At 42.8% G+C, this 19,714-nt stretch overlaps 1 protein-coding gene across 1 annotated transcript; it reads left to right on the top strand.

Annotated features, from left to right (window-relative positions):
* The first annotated feature begins 286 nt into the window (after positions 1-286).
* On the top strand, positions 287-9,717 carry tnfsf11 (TNF superfamily member 11). Its single transcript, XM_069155080.1, has 4 exons — positions 287-717; positions 2,788-2,823; positions 5,997-6,120; positions 7,822-9,717. Exons 1-4 carry the CDS (start codon positions 517-519, stop codon positions 8,262-8,264), a joined length of 804 nt encoding a protein of 267 aa, XP_069011181.1. The 5' UTR covers positions 287-516; the 3' UTR covers positions 8,265-9,717.
* The last annotated feature ends 9,997 nt before the right edge of the window (positions 9,718-19,714 follow it).

The raw sequence follows: 19,714 nt of genomic DNA, 5'->3' as shown, positions 1-19,714 counted from the left end.
AGGCTGCTGTATGTATTAAACAAAATGTCCCACAAAATAATTGTATTCCTTGATGAGAAATTTCCAATAGATGAATTCAAATGATTCGTTTTTGTAGTTAAGCTGCAGGATTCAAGTCGTTTTTTTGTGTGTTTATAGGCGTGTACACTGATGACTGATGGATTCTCCTCCTTCATTCATCCTCCACTGTATCCCGCTGTGCAAACTGCCTCAGTGCAGTGAGTGTGTCACCGGGGGAGTGGACGCGCTGAGGGGGTGGATCACACGTTTAATGCGTTCGTGTAAAGGGCCTCTGAAACCATAAAGGCATCGCTTCACCTGGGGTGCGCTGCTGGGCGATCTGCTTGACAGTGTTTCGGTCTTGTCGGAGAATCCCGCTGATTGGCTGCAGAGGCAGACGAACTCCCTCAGCCCACCCACCGCTGATTATAGGGACTTTTGCAGACTGAGTTTCCTTCCTTGCATTGAGTCTTGCACCTGGCCCAGGGGCTGAACGGCACACACAGAGCGCGCATCATGGCAGCTACGCACAGTGAGTACAGAGGCTACCTGCGGAACACGGTCGACATCGAGGCAGGGCAGCACCGCTTCCACCCGGTGCAGAGCTCGGAACCCACTTACCGGCCGCTCCTATTCGGGACCCTCGCTGTTATGGGATTGCTTCAGGTGGCCTCCAGCGTGGCGATCTTATTACACCTGACAGGTTATCTGCAAGAGGTAGGCTCAGTGTGGCACCGTGTGGTTTGATTTGTGGTTTGATTTCTCGTGCGCCACGAGGCACACCTCATTCAGCATGTATGAAGGTTTACTCAAACTTTGGTTCTGTGTGTAAATATTTACTTATAAAATATTGTAAACAGCTCTAGGGTACAAAAGAGTTAAGGCAGTCCGGGAATATTTGCGCAATTTTATAAGGCCCTAAAACGTCAGATAAGTGTTTCAGGTCTAGCTGTATAAAGTTGTCGGCTTGTGCTCTTAGAAGTAAAGCAGTCTACACACCTTCAAAAAAAGGAAAACGCAACACCGGTTCTGCAGTTTTGTGCGCCAAAGACTTCATGCACTCTTGGCGTCTCTTTGAAGGCGCAGCGCCTCGGCGGCAGGCAGTTAAAACACTTCTTCCCTCGCTGTAAATACACCCCGGCTGACAGATAGCATCTCACGAAGCCCTGACGAAATTTTCCACGGAGATTAGTTATTTCAGCGAGATATTTTCCAGTGGCTGCAGCTCAACTCAAAGCATCGTGAGTCTGTTGTGAAGCGATAATATCTCAGAAGCGTCCCGGTCGAAGCTCCGCTGCAAATTCAAATGTCAGTCTTGCAAGATGTCTTATTTGCAAAATACAGATGTTTTCACTTGAGGCTGCCAAACTGCAGTTTTTCATGCGCGTGTTTAAATGCCATCTGGGGCTTGTATTTGTAATTCATATGTGTCATAAGTTGTAAACGTTTGAGCATACGCAGAGCTGTTTTCAAGACGTTTCTGAGGCAGAAAAGTCTGGCAAAGTTCAAGAAAGACTCTGTGGATGTTCCAACTTGCTTCTTGTATGACAGCACAGCCAGAGATATCATCAAAATCCTTGCGTCCCTGTACCCAGCTTTTCATAAGTATGTTTGGCAACTTGTATTGCATATCTGCGATCTTGTAAAATAACATTTACATTCTTCCAGAATTGTTTTTGTTACTTTATGGCGGTTTTGGAGCTGAATAATTGTAATGTTTGAACAAGCCAAGAGAGCAGACCACATCTCTGCTCTGTCAGGATGCTCGAAGTTCACCTGGGGAGCATCTCTCTGTCTTTCAATCGCTCTCTGTTTCCCTCTGTCTCTCTCTCGGTGTTTGTGCGTTAAGTTTCTTTGGCATAAACAGACTGCAGTGTGGTACGAGCTAGTTATGTACTGGATGTGAGCCAGAGGCAAAAGGAAAACAAAAGGGAGGAAGGGACAGGAGTGAGAACTAGAGAGCGGATCAGACAACCAAAAAGAGACGGCGTTTTATTTGATGGCTCTTCTGATATTTGTGTAATAATAACAACAGCGTGTGATTGATCGGGGTAGTGACAAGAGGGAGAGACTGAAGCGTTCCCCGAGTACCCAGCAGCACGAGAGGCCCTCTGGTTGGTCGGTGTGAGAGCTTTGATTTTGGATTAACACGCAGCCTCCTCTGAATTCGATGACCGATGCATATGGTAGCACTCTGAGTGTGAGTCAGCAGTTGTGCCGACTGGAATTTGGTGCCGAACCATCGTCTGCGCTCCACACCTGTACCACTTCCTGGAGATGGAGAGGGGAGCTGGCATCTGCACAGTGCCGTGCCGACATAAGAATGTGCTGATGAGAACAGATAAAAAAAATAAAAAAAAAAAAATTAAATGCTGCTCTCATAGGAAGGAACAAAGTGTATTTTTGATTGTTGTGTTTTGGTGCATCGCTCTGTGGGGATGCATGAGCACCTTTTTTAAAGGGTATTTAATCTACATGTAAATATTCACAAACAAAAAACAAGCTAAGGAGGACTAAAGCTCAGTTTCCAAAGCATTCTGACTGCAGTCTGTTGTGGTGAAATGCAGAGTGGCAAAAAAGCTGTCCTCCCACTCACTCGCAGCGCATTCCCACGCACACAAGCACCCTCATGCTTTGCTGATAGCCTTCCTGAAAGTTTTGTGAGAATCCTACCACCCACACCTGTCAGTGAAACATTCTCATGACAGATAGTCCTCAGAGTAAAAATGATGTAACCATGACAGCTTTTACACGGACCCCTCTAACCTCCCTCGTTTCTGTCTCCAGGTAGATTTGTCCACAGCCCCGCATCGGCCCATAGAGGTGAGTCTACCCAGGCAACACACACTCTGACTGGAGCTCAGTCCACCAGATAAACGGCATTTTGATATGTTTCCATGCTGCTACATTATACACACACCTCCGCTCTTCATATCACAGGATGACTGTCACTGATGCATTCAACACTTCGTTATTTTAAATAATCAGAACTAATGATGCAATTTCTTCTTCATCAGCCCTAATTTCTGTAGTTTGTCATTGTTTTGTCATGGTCAGTCTTTCACATGCCACTAACACGCAGTAAAACACATTACAGTGTCTCAGGCCAACAGCCATCTGCTTTAAGAATATGTTGAAGCATAACCAAGTATTTCCTTTTGTCACTGTCACCGGGAGAAGTGCAGTGCACGTAATAATGTTATGTTTTTAAAAGCAAAAGAGTCAGTAAAAAGTAAATAAGATTATCATCTGCACTTTTGCACTGACAGGAGTCATGATTTTCCCATGGGTGTGTTTTCAGAGCTCGCCACAGCTTCTGTAAAGCAAGCACAAAAACCTTTGGTGGTCACCCGGGCTGGAGAGACGTCAGACCGCAGCGGGAAAAACACCTTTCTGCCTTTGATAGAGGCTCAGATAGCTTTTCTTTTTTCCACATTTTTGATTTGCCTTCTCACATTGTGCAGAGAGTAGTTTACAGAATCAGCTGGTGAGTCATTCGCTGGCGTCAGTGGTTGCAGAGTGTTTCTTCGATGATCACCAGTGGCATGAGGGATATAGAAAATAAGAATTCTTAATTGTTGAAGTCATATATATTTTTTGATGTCTTTGTGGGAGTCATTGCCTCTTTTCTGGCACAAGTTTTGCAGAGCAAAAGCGAAAACCCATCCAGGAAGTAAAACAACACAGACTACAAGCACTGCTTTGCTTCAGTAGTGTTTGGTTTCCCATAATGCTTTAATTTCCTTTGAAATGATGTATTTGTGTTTGCCCCGGGAATCCCTGGTGGAGTGCTTACACAAACCACCCAGCCCGTCTTGGACTGAGGAGCTCATTGTGTCGTTAGCCCTCGGCTGTTTCCCACAGAGCGCTGGGAGACGTGCTGGGAGCTTTATGAGGTGTAAGGGTGACAGGTCCACTTGGCCAACGCTGTGTTGTGTTAGGGTCGGCACCGAGACCGTCGGTGATCCCTTCAGACTGTTCAGGGATTTGTTGGAGAGCAGGCCTCGGTGGACGGCTGTCAGCCTCTTTGATGTGAGACAGGATGTGCAGGCCTGTGGTCAGCGTGACCTGGGGAGTGGTGGGAACACAGGAGCATGAATCAGACTCATGATCTGAATGTTTAGAATCTGTGGAGACCTGTGGAAGAAGTCTGAAACACAAAGAGACAATCTGCTTTGGTGGCCAACCTGGAGTGAGAGCCCTTTTGTTCTGGTGTAGCATCTCATCAACATAATAGACATGTTGAATGATGTATGCGGTGCCTAGTTAAAGGGCTGAACCGAAGCCTGCATGCACTGTGGGATCACAGGAGCATGTGCAATCAGGTCAGCCGTAGCTGGATGCGTATTTCAAGGCCGAAATTACTTCTTCATGTAAAAACTATGCCTGCTGCAGAGCGCTGGTCACCGTGCTGCACTTTAATTCTAGATCACAGTGTAGACTAGGAAGCTTTGTTGAAATAATCTCTTCTCTCTGGTTAAGTAGGTATGACATGGTCTCACCACAAATCAAGATGGATCCCACAATGTAGGGCCACTCGGGGGCACGTTCACAATTACTCTGCAACCCTGGCAAGACGTTGTTTACCCCTGTCTCATTCCAAGACGCTGCACTCTAAACATGTTTGTGCAGCAAATTGTTTTTGGAGGACAGACAGAGCTAATGTTAGATTCACATCTGTGTGCAAATTTCTCTGGATTTGGGTTGTGAATAAATATGTAAGAGTAATATTAGCACAGTACAGGTGCAGTGTTGCAACAGGATTTTCACAGTGTTGGTAGGACTGGTTCTGTCATTGAGTTTTTTTGGAAAGTGTAGCAGAGTTTGTGTGTGGTTTTTAAATTGGCATGTTTTAAAAATTCTAGCCCTTTCAAGACTTTCCATTTCTCTGTTGGTTTCTTTTTTGTTGTTTTTTTTTTCTAAATGTTGGCTCAGATTTAGGGTATGATGTTGCCAGGATACCTGGGATTATTGGATGAGAAGAAACTGCTCTAAAGCTATAAAACAAGGTTAAACACCTTCAGGACATAATAACACCTCAATCAGATGAGGCTGTGGCTCAGACGGTAGAGTGGGTTGAACATTAATCGGAAGGTTGGTGGTTCAATCCCCAGCTCCTCCTGTCCACATGCCTAAGTGTCCTTGAGCAAGACACTGAACCCTAAGTTGCCCCTGATGTTGTACCATCGGTGTGTGAATGTGCTCCTGATGGCAGCACCTTGCGTGGTGATCTGTCTCATTAGTGGGTGAATGGGAAAACCATGTTAAAGCGCTTTGAGACCGAAAGGTAATAAAGCGCTATACAAGTACAGACCATTTACATGTATTTTACTGACATTTATAATTTATTATATTTATGTATGGCTTACACATATGAATAAATGCACACTTTAATAATTCACATTGGTACAATTTAAAAAATGGTCATTTCACTAAGCGCTGAGATCTCAGAATAATCATGTTGGCAGAGACAGAAAACAACTCACACCTGATATGAGAACCTCATGCCGACTGTGTAGGAGAGCTGGCAGGAACTGTTTACTTGCTTGCAAACCATGTTTTCCATCAGTGTATATGCTCTGTGTTGCCTGAGGACAGCTTGGATTAGACTGTGGATGGCGTCGTCATCGGCCCTGAATAGAATCGGAGGGGGGGTGGGGGGGGGCAAATCCGTGAGAAGCACAATCTTCCACTCACCAGGAGGCCTCTTTATGCACTGTATGGATGCTCACATAATGTCTTCATATATGCGCACATAATTCCATACGAGCAGACAGTTATTGAAAGAGACAGCAGAACAAAGCTGTGGTAAATGATGTTCAAATCATACTGCTGCTTTAAGAAGAAGTGTTTGTGAGTCTTTAATTTAGTTTTTAATTCAGCAACTTGTCACATGTGCGCACACACACATACAAACGATACACCAGTGATGTGATTTGACTTTTCTTCTGCCAGTCAGTGACTGTAAACTGAGCATTCACATTTTTTCTTTCCAGGAGGTGCAGACGGAGCCGGTGCTGAACGCCCTGAGAGACACGAAGAAGAACAGACGGTGTAAAACTAAAGAAAGCCTCCCGTCAGCCCATCTACCCATCAAAGGGCATCAGGACTTCTCTAAGAGTGAGTTATTCTCATTTAATATCCTATTATTATCTGTTCTCCCAGTCTGTCTTTGTTACAACCACAATTTGTTATATATGACTTCGTATTAAAGCAGCAAACACCAGCTTCTCCTTCCACTCTTGCGTTAGCGTGTTTATAACGTAAATGTTTGCTGAGTGCAGATTAATGCCTCACTAAACAATGTCAGCTAGTTTAGTATGATTATGTACTTTTTCTAAACTCTGAGCACAACTATGGAGAGCCACATTTCTTATTGGATATTCCTAACAAGATAAAGTCATACCCACTTTAACATGATTTTACATTTTTTCAACTTTGTAGTAAAACCTAAAACTGCTACCTATGAGTAGTTAAGTTTAAAATGTAATTTATACCCCTAAAGGTGTAAATTTGGATGTTAAGCTGCATCCTGGGATGCTGCAATGACTCACAGTGTATCTGATTTGTATTAGAGAAGCTGGTTGCACCAGATCTTCCTTGTGGTTTAGTGTTAGTGTATTTGTAATGTACATTTAAAGTAGTAATCACAATAAAACAGTTGCAACACAACTGCATTAATTGCATTCTTACATCCCAGTGATTGGCAGGTGTAACTGTTTTGAACCAAAGGTCGAAGCTAATGTTAACTTTGATCTAATAAGAGTGAAAAGGAAAGATGATCATAATGGAATACAGTTAACATATCTGATCAAAGTACTTTGTAACAATGATGACGCGGAGCTGAACATTTTAAATTATGTGTCACAAAAATAACACCACACAACTCAGTTTATGAAATATTGGCCAAAGAAGTTTGGCTAAATAACCAAATAATATCAGCCAGGTGAGCATAGTCAGATGTTTCCCACTCTAAACTGTGAATACACGCTAACAGAGAAAAACACACATCTGTCTGAGTGTAGAGAAGACTCTAAAGAAGACAGGAGTAAAATGTTGTGAGGCTTCAGTACTAACATCTGATTTAACTTTGTATTAAAGCAGCTGGTTGCAGCAGCTTTTTATTCTGGTTCAGTCGTTATAACATAATGAAGAGGAACTTTACGCACCACTAAATTAAAACGGTTGCACCACACTCATTAGTTCTTACACAGATATTAGTTAGATATTTAAACTAAACATTACCAGGTGTGTCGCTAACTGTATAAACCAACGTCTGTCTGCTAATGTATGATCTGGTATTATTAATATTGGGAGTGTGGTCCAAATGCTATTTAGTAGATTTGTAAAATGGTAGGATTTATAATCACATTTCACAAAAGTAATGTAAAATACCACAAATTACACAAGCTTGACTAAATGACCAAATCATGTCAATGAGGTCAGAATAGTAAACTATGTGAATGCTAACTCTGGAAAACACATATGCAGGGGGAATGTTGGTTTTTAACTCATCAGTTTAAAAATAATGATAATCCGTTTGCCCCCTGAAAGTCTAGTTTTAAGACGTTATGCTTCATCTTGTGATGCTACAGCCACTTGTTGATTTTCCTAAAAGAAGAGTGATGCAAATGTTTCCTTACAAGACATTTAAGTATTAAGATTGCAGTCTGATTTAGGGATTACTAATTTGAAACTAGTTAGTTACTTCAGAATGTGGGAGGCACTTTTCTTCTTTCTTTTTTTTGTTAGTTTGTGACAAACCACAAAATGGATCAACCTAAACCTCTGTTGCTTTCTGCTGCTCTTGCTGTCACACAGAGGGTGATCCGAAGGCAATCACCATCGACTGGGATGAGGAGCATGGAACCTGCCAGAGAATGGTGTACCAGAAGGGAAAACTGCTGGTGATTGAGTCAGGTTTCTACTATGTTTATGCCAAAACCTGCTTCCGCTACTACACGCACGGAGGACCAGAGGACAGCAGTCAGGCTGGGATCCCCCCGGTGGATATTAGCAACACCCAGCTCATCCAGTATGTGTACCACGAGAGCTTCAGACAGAACAACAAGGCTGTGGTGCTGATGAAGACGGGCAGTACCATGCGCTGGAACATCACCAGCTATAACATGTACTGTGCCCAGCAGGGCCGAGGCGTCCGGCTGGAAGATGGGGACGCCTTGTTTGTCAACGTGTCCAATGCCTGGATGCTGGACCCAGAGGGAGAAGGGACTTATTTTGGGGCCATAAAGTTGGGTAACTGAAAGTGAAACACGTAGGGAGCGGACATGCTACTGAACATTTTAAATGCCAAAGAACCACTGTTAGTGATTTATAATGTTGATTTGTCAAAAAAGTGTGTGTTTTGTATTGTAAATGTGTGTTTTGTTTTGTTTCAAATTGTTCTTCATCAAATAGCCTTGAGGTTTTATGAGAAAAACTAATGGAAAAGGTAACAGCATTTTTAGGAACTCATTTTTCCACATTCCCTCCCCCCCGTAGACACAGAGCTCTCTACTTCATCCAAAATAGCACTGGAGTTTTATTGGACTGGGTTTTTTTCTAGGTACTGCGGTTTGTATTGGGACATTTCAATACATTTTGGTTTAGATTACGACATGGAGACTTAAGAATTGACATGTGTTTATGCACTAATTAGACAAACCACAGGGGAGCAACTAAGGAAGGAAGTTTGTTGGCAAGAAGGGCAGCGAGAAAGGATTTATCAGTGCTGATTGGTGGACATTTTTTTCCAAAAAGAGTACTGAAGTTGATCAAGCATCTGCTTGTACTTATCAGATTATCACAGGATATAAATAACAAGACTCCAAGGTCCACAGCAGTGAATGCATAAATGTATTTCTGAAAGTTTTTGGAAGTGTGAACAAGGCAGGCAAATGAGGCGTCCGCACAATAAGTAACTCGGCAGCATAATTCAAAATAAGCAGTCAGATGCCGATTTATTTCATCCTCAAAATCTCAACGGCATCATTGAGAGTAAATACCATGAAAGATTCACTCTGACTCTGACATTGTTTTAAAGCAACAAAACCAGTTTAAAAAGATGTGAGCTCCAAAACTCATTTGTTATCCAGTCTTCTGTGTGAAGTGGCCTCCTTCATTGAAGGCAGTTACCACAACAACGTCATCTGGAGGAAGGCACATCTGTTTTTTTTGTTCATGACAATCAACAAGCAATGCAGATAGCTGGACTGTCTGACCAGAAATGACCTGAATAGACTCTTTGTCTTCTTTAACTCAAGGAACCGAATTGAGTTTGGTTCATCTTTAACTTAAATTTTGTTTTTCATTTGGCTCTTCAATGAGGTAAATGGGAATATGCACTAAATATTTATTTATTAGCTACAGAAGTACAGAGACAAGTCATTGTTAAAGTGGCCTTTCGGCTGTAAAAATCATTTATATTTTATGTGTGTATGACATTCATTATGCAGCACTTAGAGGAAATAGTAGACACGCTTTTTGTTATTAAAACCACAGGGGCTTCATTTAAATTCTATATTTATGTATCTTGATTTTTGACAATTCTGTGTGTACTTGCCTAGCAGCCAAAAGCAATATGGATATATTGTTTCTTCTACAAGATTGTAGCATACATGTAAAGACCTTCATCTGATTTCATCTGATAGATTTTTCCATTCAGTGTTCTTTTTATTTATGTTTGTGTATGTTTTAATAAAAAAACTACTTTTGTAACATTGTTTCCTGTGTATTGAAATGAGCTCATTGAGCTGCTGCTGTTTGCAGCGGTTAAACTTCACAGGATTAGATGGCAGCCGGCGTGCACTGTAACCTGATGAACAGGCCACCCTGACTGCAGTATTATTGTGATGTGAAATATGATAATCTCCACAACCTTTGGAAAATTCAACACCATTATGGCCAAGGAGTGAAGTCACGCTGTTCCTTTACCCCACTGCAACCCCGGTCAGCGGCCCACCAGCTCATTACAGAGATAGGTTGTATAGAGAAGCCGCCCACTGCAGCAGCAGTGGCCCTGCTAACTCACAGCAGACATTTGGACCACGGTGCGGAGCGACCTGCAGAATAAACAAGAAACAGACTGCATAGGACGGGAATAATGACGAGAATTTCATTACTTCACTGTAATGTGTGTGAGGAGTTTTGATCATTGTGGTGATAGATCTCCCATGAAGCCCCACTGTATGCAAGAGAGAGAAACTTTTAATGTTGAACTAGAAGCCAAACAATTCCTCTATTGTCTGTCCTTGGGCGTTCACCAGCATATGGCCAGGGAATGGCTTGGGTTCACACATTTGTGCTGCACACCGGGACCTCACACGACTTTCAACTCATTGTTCAAACATTACTGAGAGCTTGAAATCAAATCTGGGGGTCGGGATGAAATACTTGGCAGAGGTGTCTGAGGAGGTGATTAGTTTTAGAGTTTTGACAGGATTTCCATTGCCATATATTCTGAGGTGTGCAGCACTGACTGACCTGACTGCACAAGGATATCATCGTCCTGAAGAGAGTAATACATCTTGCTGATACATCCTAAAGGTCGAAGACAAGGCTTTTTAGAAAACTACTTTAAGCAAAAAACAACACTTTCGCTCAATTTCGCAACAACACAACAGTTGAGCTGTGGTGTCCATAGGGCTACTCTGTTTCAGAGTTAAATAGCTGAAGCCTGAAGTGTAAACAATGGACTTCTGTTAGTGTGTCACTCTTTTGAAGTAACTTGATTTCTCAAGTCTTGGTCTTGGTCATTCTGGAGAAACCATTAAAATGTGTTGTGTCAGTAAACAATATGGAAAGTTTGGCATCCAGTGGACCCCCACCCTGCACACACACACACACACACACACACACACACACACACACACACACACACACACACACACACACACACACACACACACGCGCGCGCACACACGCACGCACACACGCACACACACACACACACACACACACACACACGCACACACGCACGCACGCACGCACGCACGCACACACACACACACACACGCACGCACGCACACACACACACACACACACACACACACACGCGCGCACACACATGCACGCACACACGCACACACACAAAACACATGGACTAACATTTTAAGACACATACACACATACACACATACACACACACGCACACACATGCACAGGCACGCACACACACACACACACGCACACACACGAGTATTAACATCTATATACACAGACGCATGATCGCATGTACGCACACACAGAAAAAGTACACACAAAACACATGCACTCATTTCCATAGACACACACATACATAGACATAGGCACACACACACACACACACACACACACACACACACACACACACACACACACACACACACACACAAACATACACAAACACACAGATATAGATGCACTCAGCTATCATTCATACACGTGTACACATTCACACACACATGCACTCACATCTATAGACACACACACTCACAAAAAGTCTCACTTGCTCGCTGCTTTCAGTGGTTCATAAAATGGATCCATTTGGCACAAACGGAGAACTTACCGACTTATTTTATTACTCACATATGTAAAAACACAGGGGGCTGTGGTAATGAAAAGAAATGGACCGATCCATGTCAAAGTCGGGGTGGAATTGAACCTACACTACGGGGCAGAAACTGGACTGCTGACTTGTAATTTCACTCCTTCCTACAGGATTTCAGATATTCCATGACGTTCTGCGGCGGACGAGCTCCAGTGGAACATACAGCATGCAGCGCTATACTCATGTCTTCTATGGTTTTATGATGCTGTATCTCCATCAGACATTATTTCAGAGCCCTCTCCCTGTGGCTCAGAGAAGAGGTGGAGCTGTTGATTCAGAAAAACAAAGTCATGTGCTGTAAATTATATCAGGGTGTTTTCCCCCAATAAGCAGCACCAGAGGCATTGGTATAGAAGTGAATGCCATTAGCTAACTATGGGTGCTTAGCTTTATGAGACTTTGTGGTTTGGAGGAAATGGGGGCTCTGAGCAGTCACTTCTACCAGGCAGCTGGAGGGCTTTGTTCTGTGCAGGTTGCTCAGTGTTTCGCACACTTACACACATTTAAATACCCACACACGTACACAATTGTGCTATCAACGAATAAATTGGTGCACGCACACGTCAACAAACACACACGGACGAGGACGACCATACACACGCTCCTCTGCTGAGTCAGCACAGCCAGCTATTTTCACAAGCGGGGCCGTCGCCCTTTGTCTTCACCCCAATATAGCTCAGATATTTCTGGGTTTTGATGTCTGACGTTTTTACCACTTTGCTAATGCTAACATTAGTGTTATTAAAACAATAACAGAGTGAGATTTACAGGCTACGCTGCAGACGCATGGGCGTGAGATAGCAGGAAGGTTATTATTGCAACCAGGCCCTGTCATCTCTTGCATGAGCTGTCGGCAAAGTGTGTTTGTGCCAGACTGTCTGCGTCTTTGTGAAAGTGCGTGGTCGTCAGCTATTGTGAGGTATTCAATCAAAGGACACACCCGTTCAATTAATAGCTTGTCCAAAGGGCATCGTAATGGGTCAGTTGGTTCGGTATGATGTCACCCCGAAGAGATGAAATCCATCACACTCTTTCCCTCTGTTATTTTTTTTCCCTCCACTATGCCAAAAACCAAGCCTCAAAACCAATCTAACTTTGGTTTCCACGGTGACCCCCCTGACCTTGCGCATGGCCTTTTGACCTGGCTTCAGCACCATGGAGAGCACATGTGGAGTCTGACATTCAAGGCTTCAGAAAGTCATAATGTTTTCATATACACCCAGTGATGTCTTCAAGGTTGTGATATTTGTGCTTACATTTTTATTGGGTTTGACTGAAAGAGACATGTCACCGCTGCCGAGGTGCCCCTGAGCAAGGAAGTCAACCTCCAGCTGCTCCAGTGAGGCTTCTGAGTGTCCAGTAGATCAGACTGTGGTTATACTGGGCGGCTTCCAGGGGTCAGAGAGTCGAACTGGGCCTGTAATATGTGTGTTTGTGGCCGTTTGGAAGATATATAGCATAATGAGTGCCTCCATAAGGGCTACTGTTAGCTGCAAACACTAATCATCTCCAAGCACAGAAAAAAGGGCATAATATTACAATGCTTCTCATAAACAAACTCATCATTGTGTTAAGAAACACACAGTAGTCAGTTGCTCTGCTGTTGGCACACTTGACAGACCAGCGAGCCAGCTGAGTCTCACGAGTATTGAGCCAGCAGCTGACCTGAAACCAAAACTATTATGTCTCAATCTGGGCTCTGATTTCAGGAAGCTTTGGGAATATCTGAAGAAAAATTGACACTAAAATGACCATAGCCTCGTTAATAACTGCTGAGGTAATATATCAGTAGGTAATCATTTTAACAAGATGTTACCAAATTCATTATAATCTCATAATTTCATTCAATAATTGAAATTTGATTCAAACCAGTTCTGACACATTTTCTGTCATGTTACCCTTTGTGCAACCAAAATCATGTGCTTAAAGTCACTAAAAGAGAGGCTCAAAACAACCACAAAGATACAAACACTGATCTCAGATCGATGCAAAACAACCATAAAATAACCATCAAATGCAAAATGATCACAAAGAGACTAAAAAAAAAAATCACCACAGACAGATACAGAACAAAATGACGAAAAGAGATGCAAGACGACCACCGGCGTAGTCAAATGCAAAACAACAACAAAGTGACACAAAAGGACTTCACATCAGATGCAAAATAACGATACACATGCAAAATGAATTGTCCTTTTCCTGTCTGAGAACTTAGTGCCTCATTAACTGTCCATGGCTACAAATAGCATTCAGAGATATTATTTCAGGTTAGAATATTATAATTAGTTGTTTGCTTGTCATTTGTTTATTACAGTGAATGATCAATGTATTGCTTCTAATGTATAGTTTATTATCACCAAGATAAATATGAGCAGTAACAGATTATTTTCTAAACCTGTCCCTGAACTGCTCATTCTCCCTTTCCTTATGTCCCAACGGGGATCATTAAAGTTTTACCTAATGCAATGTTTTCTTTTCTCTCTCTTTGCTTTGACCTTGCAGTACTCAGACTTCTGATCGCTGGTTATCCCACAGATTCAATCTTGGGATTTCAAAAGACACCCAGAGGAAGAGGGAATGTTAATAAAGTTAAAAACAGGAAAGACTGTGGTTGAATTTACTCTAATAGACACAGACAATACAGACATGGGCTGACACGCACAGATGCATGCATCCATGCAACCACACTCAAATATGTGCTCAATAACTCACGCACACACATAGACGCAGACACACACATGCACATACAGAGGGAATCCCCATCCCAGTCATGCAGCAGCAATCCTCTGTGTAATCGCTGGACAAAATGTCTCAGATGGTGAGTAGCTTCTATTAAGATGTGGTGACACCTGGACAGAGTCATTGTAAGACCGACTAACACACGGATCCTCCTGAGGACATCTGCAGCTCAGACCCCTCAGTGTTTAAGAAGCTATTAAAACAGGGCACAGTTATTCTTTAGATATTATCCAGATGGACTAATGATGCTGTTAAAATTGGATTGTGTCCTTTCTGTCAATCAATCAGTGTTTCTGATCTATACCGGAGTGATGACAGGAGGATGAGTCAGACTCAGAGGTTGTGCCAGGACAGTGTCAACAGAACCTAAATCAGCCGAGGCTCCCAAACCACCAGCAACAACAAGCAACACACCCAGAGCTTAGACCAGCTGGAATGTCATTCATATGGTCTTCATTTCATCTCTCTCTCTCTTCCTCGTGTATTTTTTCCGACCCATGTCAACAAGATGGATTGACTCTTTTGTTGGTTGGCTGACTTGTTGACCCATGGATTTTTTTTTTTTAACTGGTGCTCAGGTAGTTGGCTGGTTGGCTTGTCACGAGGTCACTGTGGGTGGACCCTGTTGAATAATTTTTAGGATATAATCATATATGATTTAGTAGATTTGACTAATTATTGAGCCATTTTCAAAAGTAATAAGTGAAGAATCATTTGCAAAGTAGGTTAGGTTAGGTTAGGTTAGGTTAGGTTAGGTTAGGTAGTTACTTTATTAATCCCTGAGGGGAAAATTTTTTTCGCTACAGCAGCATACAGGAAGCAATAAGATAATAATAGAATAATAGAAAAGCAATAAAATAGCAGTAAGAGAAAAAGTAAGAGAAAATATAAAGCCTCGTTCAAAAATAAAATATAATACAAAAAAATATTATAGTTCTTTATCATTAATATTGATTTACAATTGCTCAAGCTGTCTTAAATTGCTGCACTGTATTTCATGCCACTACAAGCTCACATCATGAGCATAGCGTTAGTTCAGGCAGGCCACGAAGTCAAGCTCAGCTCGCTTGACAGCTCAATAACTGATCTGGAGACCGAGGAAGGCTCAGGTGATTCCCAGGGATGCATTCATTTGCAAATCTCAAACAGGGCGCCCTATTTAAGCTGATTCAGCCTGCCTACTCTTCCTGCTTCTTCTGCTAGCTGCTTTGACAGCTCCTACATGTGATCGGCTGTTGCTAAAGAGCACGAGTCACTGCCCTCGTTTGCAACTCCATGGACCTGGAGGACAAACTAATCAGGACAGCCCAGTCCAGCATCCAGTCATCGCTTGGCAGCATCAACTCCAGAATCCAAACCCTGGAGTCCGGGTTCGGTACCACCAACATCATCGCTTTCCATGCTCAGCCGGCCGGTCTTCCTCCTCTGCCCATGCCTCAGCCACGTGACTGATCGATGGCGCTCCGGCCAATGTCGATAGAGCAGACCAGCATTTGGTCATCCAGGGCGGGCGCTCATCACCACGCCCCTTTCTGGGAGAAGACAAACCTGCATTGACAGCAACAAAGAATCGGAGAAGGTTGAGACTTTTCTCCAAACTTCTGCTTTAAACTAACTGGTTTAAATAATAACGCTATGCTGAAGAGTTGCTGCGTAGTTACTTGCACCAACAGTGATGTGAAAAACTCTTATCTGTGATTTGTTTCCCTGTTATGTCCTAAAAAAGATCCTGATAGATGGGTTCTATGGCACCACTCTAGAAGGGAAGACTGAAGTGACGTGATTGAGGAGGGATCAAATTAAGCTATTTTTTATCCATCCAGCGTGTTCTCTGGCAGGCAGAGTGGAGATATAAGTCCTAGACATGGTGCCAGTGTGTCACTTTTAAAATAATTTTGATCCGGTGATTTAAAGCGGATAGGTTTTGTGACGCTATTTTACATTGAAGTCTATGACGAGAGTTGTTTGTTTTCTCCTAAAAGGGAACAGGGAGGTGCTGAAAGCCAAAGTTCCTGGATGTGCCGGTCTGATTTATGGCATCACAATCCCGCGGGAACGCTGGGAAGTGTAGTTCGTATATCCACCGGGGCTCCCTTCTTCCCCCCCTTCTGCTGCCAGTCTAAGGATCTAAATCGTTGCAGGTAACGACATCAACCTAATTGAAATCTTGCTGTGCTCAGAGCTAACCGACAGACATGTTGTGGATGGTGGAGTTGTGTCAGTGATTCGAGAAGATAGTGATCCCGGCTTTCCAAATCTCAACACTTGCTAAATTTCATTGTCTTTTGCATGTTCCGTGACATCATATGTGAAGTGTACCCATCTCGTAGAGCTGAGTTGGACACTTATTTAGCCATCTTTTCCGATCTGGCCATGACCTATGGATGGACTCTCTTTCAGGCCATCAGCTCTCTCCTGCTCAATCTGCGGTTCCTTCTCTCACCTAAATCTGTGGCTGTAGGCCAACTACCCAAACCTTCCCCAAGCCCCAACCTGGGAATATCAGGTGTCACATTCATGACTCCCATGTGCTACAGCTTTAATGACCCGATTGTTATAGCTAGTCTTCTGTGGGCTAAGCACTCGTCAAGGAAAAAAAAAAAAATCTTGTTTTCTACCATGTGAGGCAGCCATCTTCCATGAAAGGGTTTATCGCAGGTATTCAGTTCCATCCGTGTTGTTTGGATCCTTCCACCAACATCCTCCTCAAAAACTCCTCATCTGGTAAACAACCTCAAGGAAAGAACCTCAAACTGATAATATAACCACCTCTCCCTTTCTCTCTCCCACTCGTGCAAAAATTAATCACTCACTTAGAAGGTAGGTATTTTTGATCCTTATGGAGACTTGCTGTAAGAAAAAACCATTTCCCTCAAGGCTTTATGGGTTTCTCAGGGGTGGTGAGTTCACTTCAAGCACGCAATCTTTGATCCCTCCCACTATCACACTACAGCTAATGTAATGATTCACCCTCAACACCTATCTCTTAAAGCACTCAGGCTGATTGGAAAAGAACATCTATTTTTATCTGTGAGGTTAATTAATCTTTTGTCCTCTTTGTCTTCGTTTGCCCCGTGGCTGGTTTAGCTGCACATTCTTTCTTAACACGACCAGCAAAAGCTGCAACATCGAAGGCTCCCGTCTCAACGCTGAAGGCTATGCGTCAATTATCATCTGCCAATGTTTTGTCAAACGCTGAGCTCCCCTTGTTCACTCCATGGTTGCCATACTCTACTTGAAGCCGTATAGTTTTAATTCATTCCTGCATGTCATTATAGCCATTGGCCTCCTTCTTATGCTGCTAGCTAGCCCCAGGCTCTCCCACGTAAGCGCATGGGAGGCCAGGGAGCTTTGCAGGTATATGCTGCTGGTCCTTACTGCTGCTCTCCCTGCCTTGGACTCCATGTAGGCACATGGAAGGACGGGGCGGTGTGCTCTCCTCGTCTTAGGCTTTGCACGGACGCATGTGGAAGGGCAGGGAGGTCCCTGAACAGAGCCATCCCGCCAAATGAAAATTACTGCTCATGCAATAAAAGCCTTCCTTGACAATAACGGTCCTGACTGAAATAAAGATCCTGTCTCTGTGTGGCGCTGACAGTAGAGCTGAAACAGTTCATTGATTAGTTGATTAATGGTTACCAATTTTGATAAATAATTAATGGTTTAAGTAATTTGCTGAAGAACACCTGTTGAAATCAGAGATTACTCTCCTTTTCTTTGTTTCAAGTCATTTTAAATTGCATTTTTTTGCATTCTGAACTGTTGATTGGACAAAAACTAGTGATGTGAAGATGTCTCAATTTACACTACTTATGTATTCACAGAGTGAACACTTCACTTAGATGTGGAAATCTCGTACCTCGCTGTTCAGTATATACTGCTGCTACATGGTCACTTTGTATGTTCACAGACAAATTGGTTGTTTTTTATATCTAAATGTCTCGATGAGTTATGAGTTAGAATGAGTTACAACTAAATTACACAATCACGATTTTAAACACGCTGCCACTTCTTCCTGGAATACAGACTGACCTGAAATGATCAGAGCTGGTTTCTATCTGGGAATTTAAGATAATTTAAAAACATGGTGATAATAGTACTGTTGGTCATTGTGACTGATCCTGAAATCGTTTCAGAAAATTCTTCCTGTTTATGCATCAGTACTCTGTCCTCGGCCTTATAGCTCATAATAACTGGATGATGACTTCACTCGTTGGTAGTGTGTGACTCCTTGAAGGCGCCCCGTCACTTTGACTAATAGCTTTGTAGAAGGTAGCTGAGCTAGCGATGACTGTTTTTTCTTTTCATTTCCAGCAGTGAATAAAAGACAGTATTAAAGGCTGAGCTTCAAAGTTCTTTGATGAAACAAATATTTGACTTCCTCAAATAATTCAAGTCCATTTGTGAGGCTCATGAGTTAATGAGTTTGATTGGTTGCTTGAAAACAGGCTGACTAGCTTACCGACTGATTTGTCAGCTCGTCAGTTGGTCCTTTGGTTGGCTGCTTGTGTGATTGGTTGGCTGCTTGTGTGATTGTCCAGTGGGTTGTGGTGAAACAGTCATGGCTGGATGCTCGTGTTGATTCTAAATATTATCATCTTGATAATCCTTGCATTATGTAACACATTATGGAGACAGTACAATTGCCGGTCCTAATGTAGAGTTGAGTGCAGAAGTTCCATGTTTTATGATCTCTTTAGGGTTGTATTTACAGAGAGGAGGGTACTTTTCTATCTCAGTCTACATTAAGGAGCCTAACAAGTTACTCTAGTTAGAAAACAATGTATTAAATTGTGGCTACAGGCCAGTTACCATGATGTTTTGCTTTCCATAACTCAAATAACAAAACTTCCCCTTTACACTTAAATGGAAAGCAATCTTTCTGACTCTGTCAAACTAGGCCGATGTCAGCGGCAATGCATTGCATCAGATTTGATCTTTATCTCAGCTAGAGAACATACAGTATTCTGGTTAGAGCAGCAGTTTTCTATAAGGCTGGCTTTGATACGACCACACAGCACATCCTAACCACCAAGATGTAGCACAACAAGGAAGGCCCTCTGCCTTAGCCACATTCTCTATCTGTCAGATCCACATGGCTTTATATCTATAATCTCATGTCATTAAACCTGCACCCGCTGGTTTTCCCCCTGTGCAGCGCTGTGAACTCGCAGCCTGTCAGCGAATATTTAGACTGCCGGCTGTTTGGGCACATCAGGAGATGAATTCTCTTATTACACTGTGGACAATGAGAAGGGACAGTCAGCCAAAGATCTGTCTGTGCTGCGGCAAGCTCTCCTTGCAAATACAGGATGATGGTGAACTGTGTACAGAAAATGCATGTTTTGTAATGTTACTCTAAGTTAAATGTGACCAGAAATATGAGTT

Source organism: Embiotoca jacksoni, unplaced genomic scaffold, assembly GCF_022577435.1.
Source record: "Embiotoca jacksoni isolate LCO1_2020_lvr unplaced genomic scaffold, fEmbJac1.0.p SCAF_2, whole genome shotgun sequence".
NCBI lineage: Eukaryota > Metazoa > Chordata > Actinopteri > Embiotocidae > Embiotoca > Embiotoca jacksoni.
Note: the sequence above shows the minus strand (reverse complement) of the source record. Positions and strands in the feature narration are given on the sequence as shown.

What these genes read in the sequence shown, in the direction of transcription:
- tnfsf11 (XM_069155080.1), top strand. Translation starts at nt 517, where the DNA reads ATGGCAGCTACGCACAGTGAGTACAGAGGCTACCTGCGGAACACGGTC. An exon ending in TGACAGGTTATCTGCAAGAG is followed by an intron (nt 718 to 2,787) that starts GTAGGCTCAGTG and finishes TTCTGTCTCCAG; the next exon opens with GTAGATTTGTCCACAGCCCC. An exon ending in CCCCGCATCGGCCCATAGAG is followed by an intron (nt 2,824 to 5,996) that starts GTGAGTCTACCC and finishes TTTTCTTTCCAG; the next exon opens with GAGGTGCAGACGGAGCCGGT.